Source organism: Miniopterus schreibersii (genome assembly GCF_964146895.1).
Source record: "Miniopterus schreibersii genome assembly, chromosome: 18".
In the NCBI taxonomy this organism is placed as follows: domain Eukaryota; kingdom Metazoa; phylum Chordata; class Mammalia; order Chiroptera; family Miniopteridae; genus Miniopterus; species Miniopterus schreibersii.
In genome coordinates this window covers 8,656,561-8,665,997 of record NC_138121.1, presented here as the reverse complement: position 1 = coordinate 8,665,997, position 9,437 = coordinate 8,656,561, and the positions used below count along the sequence as shown (strand labels likewise).

The following is a 9,437-nucleotide window of genomic DNA, read 5'->3' as shown; positions in this document are numbered from 1 at the left end:
AGGCTGTCAGTCCTGTCAATCACTCTGATTGGTTAGGTCATAGGCTCACCAGTTTACTACTCACACTGCCAGAGGGATTTGACCTTGAGTGGTTTAAGTCAATCAGAGCACGCCCCTGGATCTGAGGGAAGTCATTCTTATCCTAATTTAACACTTGTCTTTGTGTGTGTGTGTGTGTGTGTGTGTGTGTGTGTGTGTGTGTATAAGAGCATTTCTTAAAAGAACAATGTGCTATCAAGAAGGGGGAAAAGCCCCAGCCAATGAGGTTCAGTGGTTAAACATCGATCTATGCACCAGGAGATTGCCAGTTCGATTCCTGGTCAGGGCACGTGTGTGGGTTGCAGGCTTGATCCCTAGTGAGGGGTGCGCAGGAGGCAGCTAATTGATGTTCTCTCTCCTGGATGTTTCTTTCTCTCTCTCCCTCTTTCTTCCTCTTGCTCTAGAAAATACAGTTTAAAAAAACTTTTTTTAAAAAAAAAAAAAGGGGAAAAGGAAGCTGAAAGGCAAATAGCAAATGCATGTTTGTACTCCACTCCCTGTCTACACAGTGGGCTCAACTCCAGCCCCTCCCCAGAGGTCTCAAGTGAGCTGACTCTGGGAGTCCTATGACTACCCCTCTAATCCCTCATTCTAGGAGTAGAGGCCCAGGGGACATACGTTCTGAAGGGACAACAGGGAAGAGAGCCAGACCAGCTTGTCCATAAGGAGACAGCTCCAGAGCAGACAAGGCCAGAGGTCATGCTATTGAGCTTGGGAATTATCAGAGGAGCACTCAGAACTGAGAGGCTGAAGGATGTGGTCAGATATTACAGTGTCCCTGGTTGCCCTGTGGAGAATGGCTCAGGACTGGAGGCAGAGATCCCAGGGAGGCAGTAGGCCAGGGACCTGGGCAGAAGAGGATGGTGCTCGACCGAAGCCTGGTTGAGGAAGGAGAGGAGCAGGCAAGAGGGAGAGATGCTTAGGGAGGCCTAGTGAACACGCTGTGGGGTGGTGGGACACGTAAGGAATAGGAACAAGGGAGAATTTAAGAAAAGGCCCAGGATCTTAGGTCCCGGGGGACAAAGAAGCCATCCCTGAGATCAGAACCAGGGAGAAAGAGCAGGTTTGGGAAAAACACTGAGGCCAGTTGGGGTCATGGTGTGTGTAGGAGATCTGGGAGACTTCTAGAGGGAGGCTATGCAGGAGGCTGCAGGAACCTCAGGTTTGGGATTCAGGAGGGAAGTCAGGGATGCGCAGTAGAGACTCGTCTATCAACAAAATCAATTGCATTGATGCAATTATGGACGATGTGATGAAATGACATCCTGTTTTGACCCTTCCTAGTTCGTTCAGGCTGATTTCATACCAGAATCCATGGACACCAGAAGGTAGTAGAATAAAATATTTAAAGTTGTGAAAGAAAACAACACTAGTAGAGTAGGTAAATGTGCTTCCCTTCTCCCACGACCACATCAAAATTACAGCAAAACTACAGAACCCCCTGAAGTCTAACTGAACTCCTATAACTAAGGATATGCAAAAGAAACCACAACAAGACTGGTAGGAGGCGTGGAGATGCAAAATGGGCTGGTCCCACACCCACGTGTGGTGGTTAGAAATCTGGACGTCCCTATAATCCAGGTGATTGAGGTTTGATTCCCTGTCAGAGCACATGCCCAGGTTGCAGGCTCAATCCCCAAGAGGGGGCGTGCAGGAGGCAGCCAATCAATGACTCTCATCATTGATGTTTCTCTCTCTCTCCTTTCTGAAATCAATAAAGATATATTCTAAAACAAAATCTGGAGGTCCCCCCTGAGGAGTGAGGGGTCCTAGCTCCACACCAGGTTCCCCAGTCTAAGGTTACTTCACACCATATGCAAAAATTAAGTCAAAATTAATAAAAAGTACACGTGGGAAAACAAATATTTTATAAAAAAAAAAAAAAAAAAGGTAAGGGTCTTTATTGTAGTGTTGTTAGCGGTAGCTAACAAACAAAAATAACCCAAATTATCAAAATGGAAGCATTACATGAATTTGGTATATTCATACGATGGAATATTATACAGCCATCTTTTTAAAGGTGTCCAATATATGTCCCTTGATCTCCAGGGATAGCTTTAATATATTGCTAAAAAGCATGTTGCTTTTATTTATTTATTAATCCTCACCAAAGGATATTTTTTCCATTGCTTTTCCAGAGAGAGTAGAAGGGGGAGCAAGAGAGAGAAACACCGATGTGAGAGTCAAGACACATGGATTGGTTGCCTCCGGCATGCACCCTGACCAGGCCAGGGATCAAGCCTGCAACTGAGGTACGTGCCCTTGGCCCCAGTCGAACCCAGGACCCTTCAGTCTGCCGGCTGACGCTCTAACCACTGAGCCAACCGGCTAGGGCAAAATCATGTTGCTTTTAGAAAATATGTATCTTATGATTCAGTTCTTAAAAGCTTTTTTAACTGATACCGCTTATTTTACATATCCATTCATTCACTCCTTTAACAAATTTTATTGACTGTCTACTACATGCCCGGAATACAGCAGTAAAGAAAACTGATAAATATCCCTGCTCTGGCGGAGTTGACATTCTAAATGATGGTGACAAGAGAGTTGGGTCTGAGAAAGAGTGGAAATGTTGAATATGGAGGAATCGGGGAAAAGTTGGGAATCTTCCGCATGTATGAGGCATTTAAAGCAGGAAGCCTGGATGATTTTTGTAGTTTGTGCGTACTTGCATAAACTTGGAGACAATGTGGAAGTTCGCACTGAGAGACTAGAGAGAAAGGCCTAGGTTACCCAGGCTCTTAAAGCTTGTTTATAAAACGGAAAGAATAACACAGCTTTCCAAATGGCTCCACCACTGCCACCTCTAGGCTTCGAGAAGCTGCCGTGGAGTTGGAACCTCCAAGACAGAAACGTAGCGTCCGGAAAACCGAGGTTGAAGCCAGGGCAGCCATATTGATTTATGGGAAGTGTGGAAGCGTTGCGTCTACAGCCATTTTCAGTGAGGGCAGGAGGCACCTTTCAGTCACCATCTTGAAAGACAGAAGACGGAGCTCAGACTGATAAGTTCATTAAGGGCCGGGCTTCGAAGGCACCGCCCCGTCAGCGACTGAACGCTAAGCACGGTGGGCGGAGCAGAGCAGACGTAGTCCCGCCCCCGGCTTTGGGCTCCGCCTCTCGGCCGCACTTCCGCCGGGCGAGCGCCGGTAGGCGTGGCTGCCGTAATTCGCCCCGGCCTTTTGCCGCATCACGGAAGATGGCGGCCGCAGCGCTGAACGGGGCCGTGGGCTCCTCTAACTCGGGGCCTTCGGCGACCTCGGGAGCGGTCCTGCAGGCCGCGGCCGGCATGTACGAGCAGCTCAAGGGCGAGTGGAACCGCAAAAGCCCCAACCTCAGCAAGTGCGGGGAAGAGCTGGGCCGTCTCAAGGTAGGGGTGCCCACGGGCACTACGAGGGGTCTAGACGGAGCCGAGTTCCTGGCCGCGGGGGAAACCGCGGTGCCGACGGACCAGGTCGGGGATCCAATAGAGTGAAGGATACGGAACAGCCAAAGGGCTAACTCGGCGGGGTGAAGAAGTGAGAGGGGCCTGGAACCGACCAAATGCGGCCCCGCAGTAGGGGGGTGATGGAAAGAGTGGTCTTGGCACAGCGAGTAAGAGGTCAACGTTTTGGTGCTTGGAAGCCAAACTGGCTGGAGTGGGGTGTGGGAGCTTTTCTGGTGGCGGGTTCTGGACAAGACCAAGTGGGGAATGAGGACTAGATAGGGTGATGAAAGAAGCCTGAGATAATGGGGCGTATGGTGTAGACCAGACCAAGTTTGGGTCTGAGAGATTTGGGGTTACGGGAGTATCTGTGGGGAGTGGGAGGCTGGACTAAACCTACAAAAAAAAAATCTTATAGTGGAGGATTAGAGTGGGGTTCATGGTGCTTCAGACCAACTGTGTTTGGGAAAGTGCAAATAACTGTGAGCTGGACCAAGTTTGGGGGGGGTGTCAGATAAGTGGGGTGTGGGCTGTACTATACTGGAGGTTAGCATTCCTCCAGTCTGGTGTGGATTTAGGGTGGAAAGGCATGGGAAAGGCCTACCAAGAACTGAAGGTGCTAGTGTCCCCCCACCCCCTTGATTCCGTTGGGCCAGGCATGGATTTTGTCTCCTGTTTCCTCAGTGGGGCTATTAATAATTGTAATATGAGGCAATCCTGACTGAGTACTCAGTGCTTTATGAGGACTGCCTCCTCTAATGCTCATAATCTCGTGAGTAAGGGCTGATGCTCAGCTACATTTTCTAGATTGGGAAACCAAGGCCTAGAGAATGTAAGTAATCATTACTTGGAGTCCCATCTTCTTTCCTTCCTTTTTCCCTTTCTATTCCTTCTTGTCAGCTGGTTCTGCTGGAGCTCAACTTCCTGCCAACCACAGGGACCAAATTGACCAAACAGCAGCTCATTCTGGCCCGTGAGTATCACTGGAGTTGGTGGAGGGTGATGCGTTGGGGGTTGTGGCAGGAGTGGTACAGTGGTGGTCCGGAGGAGGACTCAGTCATCTCCTGAGAACCTGCCCTGTCACCCACAGGTGACATACTGGAGATTGGGGCCCAGTGGAGTATCCTACGCAAGGACATCCCTTCCTTCGAGCGCTACATGGCCCAGCTCAAATGCTACTACTTCGATTACAAGTGAGGATGGACTCTGGCCCTGACGGGGGTTGGAGGGGTTACATGACAGCTCTTTGATCCCTGGTGCTCTAGCCTGGGAACTTCCCCTTTGCCTAGCTCCATCCCCAGAGGCTTCAGGGTCAGGGAGTTCGCCTTGAGGTCCTGAGTCTCTGTTGGTCCTCAGTCTGTCTTCCCCTCCACATTCCCACACTGCATTTCCACTCCCCAATGTAGCCACCATCACCTTTCATCTGCCCTGATCCGGGCCTTGACCCTTGGATTATTCCTCCCCTGCCTCCCCATGGCAACCAGTAGGATCTTTGTGATACCAGAATTTGACCATGTTGATCCCATGCTTAGAATCTGTCATGACTCCCCATAGCCCTCAGGTTCCAGGCCAAGTTCTTTCCTGTGGCCTTCAATGCTGTACCAGCCCTATTCCTAGCTGCCCCCATCCCAGCCCTGACCCCTCTGCCTGTGCTTCTCTCACCACAGGCCTGTCTCTCTTGCTGGACTGTGAGCCTCCTAAAGGCAGGTGGGTCTTGGTCACTGCTGTGTCCCAGCAGGCCCAGGGCATGGACTCAGTTGGATATGTGTAAAACCTGAGTTTGAAACTGATTTTTGTCACTTCCTGTTTATGTGGTCTTAGGCAAATGGCCCTACCTCCCTAAGCCTTACTTGCCCCCTTAAAATAAGGGTGGTGATTCTTAATATCATAATCATAGCTAACACTTATACAGTACTTATTTGTGTCGGGTATTCTAATTACTTTATCTAGGTTAAGTCATTTGATTCACTTAACCTTCATTCATTTAACTCCCCTCTTGTGATATGGATAATGTAGCGATACCCATTTTACAGCTGGGGAAACCAAGGCTAAGTCACTTTACTGAAGTGAGGTCACTTACTTGGGCCCATATGACTTGTGACTTCTTTGTACCTCTGTGGACATCAGTTTCATATGAAACCCCAGGACTCAGTACCTCTCCAAGGAGACAGCATGAGACAGTCATCAGGGTTCCTGGAACCTGGAGTAGGGGCACAGTAGGTACCTAAGTTCTTACCTTGGTTCCCTCACCCTGGTTCACAGGGAACAGCTCCCCGAGTCAGCGTACATGCACCAGCTCTTGGGCCTTAACCTCCTCTTCCTGCTGTCTCAGAACCGGGTGGCTGAGTTCCACACGGAGTTGGAGCGGCTGCCTGCCAAGGACATTCAGACCAATGTATACATCAAGCATCCTGTGTCCCTTGAGCAAGTGAGTCTGGAGAAAGGGGAGGGGGCTGGCTAAAGGGGGCGGTGCAGGGACAGACATTAGGGAGGGTTTTCTGGAGGAGTGGGTAGGGTTCAACTATCTTTCAGCCCATGGACTCATTTGTTTATTTGTCCAACAAATACTGAGCACTAGCCATGTGCCAGGCACTGTTGTTGGTTTTCAGACTGTACAGTGAACAGAACAGATAAAATTCCTGATCTTGGGAGCATGACATTCAGATGAGGAAGCAGACAAAAACCAAAAAAATTAAGTAGCCCATATGGTCTGTCAGGTATTAAGTTGGAGGAAAATAGAGCAGGAAGGAGGGTGGAGAGTTGGGGGCAGGGGTGAATTTTTAATAAGGGTGGTCATGGAAGGCCTTACTGAAAACGTGAAATTTGTAAACAACTTGAGGGATGAAGAACCCAACCATGTGGACATCCAGGGGAACAGTGGTCTGGGTTGAGGGAGCTGTCAGACCAAAGGCCCCAAGACAAAAACATGCCTGGTGTGGCTGGGGAGTAGCAAAAAAAACTGTTTCTAGAACAAGGTCGGTAGGGTGAGGGAAGAGCCTTAGTACCCGAGGTTTCATGGGAGGATTTGACTGGTGGAGGGAGGCTGGGGGAGAGGGCAGTTAAGGCAAACAGCACAGCTTGGGCAAGGGAGGAATGGGCTTGCGGTGCATCCAGCTCTGTTTCCTGTGACTGGGGAATAGATGAGATGATTACATACCAGCCTAGGGGAGGCTGGGAGTGTGGGTGTTTATATGTATATGTGTGTGTCTATGTAAGTAAACCAGGGAGGCCTTCCTGGTAGAGCGGGTGCCATTCTGCATGAGAAATGGGTGTTCTAGCAGAGTGGGGCTTATGGAGGCCCTGGAAGTATGCTGAAGCCTTGGCGGATAGGCCACTGTGCTGCCTCTGCCTCATCTTCTCATCTTTCCCACGCTTCGTCTCTGCAGTATCTAATGGAGGGCAGCTACAACAAGGTGTTCCTGGCCAAAGGCAACATCCCCGCTGAGAGCTATACTTTCTTCATCGACATCCTGCTTGACACTATCAGGTGCATGGGGGACCAGGGGCCTGTGGGGTTCAGAAAGAGCTCAAAATCTGGAGTCAGGCAGCCCTTCATTGGATCCCATCCTGACCACTCCTGAACTGGGGAGGCTGGGCACATCAGTTTTCCTTTTCTATGAACCGTAACTGGACATGAGATTGTGGAAAAGAACCCTTATCTTGCTCTGGGCAGTTTACGAGTGTACCCATACATGTCAGACCCAGAGCATGGATGTGATACCCAGACAATGCTCAGCAAACAGGGACCATGCTGCCTCTCTTAGAAATGTTCCGTGAGTCATATGACCTCCCCTCAGATCACCTAAACTGTGGAGCCCTTAGTTTCCACTTCTTTAGAATGGGACCCTTAAGTCCCACTAGCCTTTCAGGGGTTGCTCTGTGCACAAATGGCATCACAGAGGAAGGTGGGCATGATATTTACAAGTCCTTTGAGGAGTAAAAGGGTGTCCAGGTGGTGGCAAAGTATCAGATTGAGATGGGTTTCCACTGCTTGGGTGGCAAAGCCAAGCCCAAAGAGGTGGTGGGAGTGAGGAGGGTAGTTTTGCAGGTTGAGGTTATTTTTAATTATGAAATATTTAAAACCAACAGGAGGTGAAAAATGAGTGCCCACATAGTACTTGGCCTAAGAGATACAATACTTCAGAACAGATGCACTCTCCTTGTCATTTTCTTTCCCCACAGCTAACCCCTTCTCCCGTTTCAGTGACTCAGTTCCTCCCTGTTTTTCTACTCAGCGTTGATCATGATACCTCTTGGCAGGGGTGCAAGGAATCCCCTCAGTATTGGATCTAGAAATGGAGTGCAGCACCCTTGTGTGTGGGGGTGTTATGTAAAGAGACCCCCTTCACGGGAATCCCAGGCTGGCTTTCAAATAGCCTGACGTTCTCGTGACTGGGAGTGGGATTCAGAGTCTGGGCTTGGAAGCCAGAGAGACCTGAGTGTGGCTCTGGCTTTGCAATTCTGGTCAAGCTCCTCCCTCTTTCCCTGAGCCTCCATTGGTTAAACAAGACAGGTAACAAACATATTCCCAGTAGTCGGTGCTGAACTCTGAAGGGTCAGAGCTCACCCATGTCAGACCAGGGAGAACAGGGCCTGGAGTGCTGTTTGTGTAAAATAGCAAGAACCGCCTCTTCCCCCAGAGATGAGATTGCTGGATGCATCGAGAAGGCCTATGAGAAAATCCTCTTTACTGAGGCCACCCGGATCCTCTTCTTCAACACACCCAAAAAGATGACGGACTACGCCAAGAAGGTGGCTGGGGTGCAGGGGGTCATGGGGCCAAGGGGTGCACTAATAGCAGTGAGGGTGGCCTGGAGGGACACTGGAGCAAGACTGGCCAGGTTTGAAAATCCAGATGTGTAACCTCAGGCAAGTTGCTGAACTTCTCTGAGCTTCAGTTTCTCTATCTGTAGAATGAGGCTAGAATTTAACATGTGGGATGAGCTTAGCACAGCATCTGATACAAGGTGGAGGTGGATACACAGCACATGTTGGCTGTTGTCCTTATCAGAATTCCTTGGAGGTTGCAGCTTTTCCCCACACAACTTTGCTTCATTTGGTCTGGGGTATTTGTGCAGGAGCAGTGCTCCTGGAGATGCTGGTGCAGTGACCCTGGCTAGAAGAGGTGAAAATGCACTTGAGTGATGGTGAAAGCTGATATTTAGTGATCATTTTACTCTGGGCTAAACACTATTCTCAGCACTTTACAAGTGTTGATTGAATTCTCATAGCAGACCTAGGGAGGAGTGTGATTAGGGTCCTCGTCTCAAACATGGGAGAAACTGAGGCACAGAGAGATGAAGTTACTTGCCTAGAGTTTTGCAGGTAGATTAGGGTTGGTGAGTAAAGCAAGCCAGGGCCTAATGGGTAAGTGCTGACTAGGGGGTGGGGAGGGGAGCCTATGTGATCACCCCACCCATCTGTCATCCTTCCCTTTCTGCAGCGAGGGTGGGTCCTGGGCCTCAACAACTACTACAGCTTTGCCAGCCAGCAGCAGAAGCCAGAAGATACCACCATCCCCTCCACGGAGCTGGCCAAACAGGTCATCGAGTATGCCCGGCAGCTGGAAATGATCGTCTGAGCCCAGCAGGCACTGGGGTGGGGCAGGGCTTGCATTATTGAGAGCAGTTGTAGTGCAGGGTTTCCTCCAATAAAACTGAATGGACATTTTGTCTTCTAGGCCCTTGTCTCCTGGGGTGAAATGGTGGGGAGACAAATCTTTGTCTCTGGAGAATTTGCAAGTTTGAGGGCTCTCTGGGGTCAGCCTTTGTCCAGTGGCCTTTGCTCAAGGTATCAAACAAGTGCCCCCTGCAGGGTTCTAGTGGCATTATGGCTTGGGGGAGCACAGGCCTTGGGTAGAGGGACTGTTGCACCCAGCTGTGGACACAGGGCGAGGCTAAGGCACCAGAGTTTTTTAGTGAAGGGATGAAATGCCCCAATTTTAAAAAGTATTTGCAATGAATTAAACCAGTTTTTC

The 9,437-nt window shown here is 49.7% G+C and overlaps 1 protein-coding gene across 1 annotated transcript; it reads left to right on the top strand.

The window, feature by feature from the left end:
- The first annotated feature begins 2,849 nt into the window (after positions 1-2,849).
- PSMD8 (proteasome 26S subunit, non-ATPase 8) lies at positions 2,850-9,139 on the top strand. Its single transcript, XM_081118529.1, has 7 exons — positions 2,850-3,406; positions 4,361-4,433; positions 4,551-4,653; positions 5,723-5,888; positions 6,847-6,947; positions 8,101-8,212; positions 8,904-9,139. Exons 1-7 carry the CDS (start codon positions 3,236-3,238, stop codon positions 9,039-9,041), a joined length of 864 nt encoding a protein of 287 aa, XP_080974655.1. The 5' UTR covers positions 2,850-3,235; the 3' UTR covers positions 9,042-9,139.
- Positions 9,140-9,437: the final 298 nt, after the last annotated feature.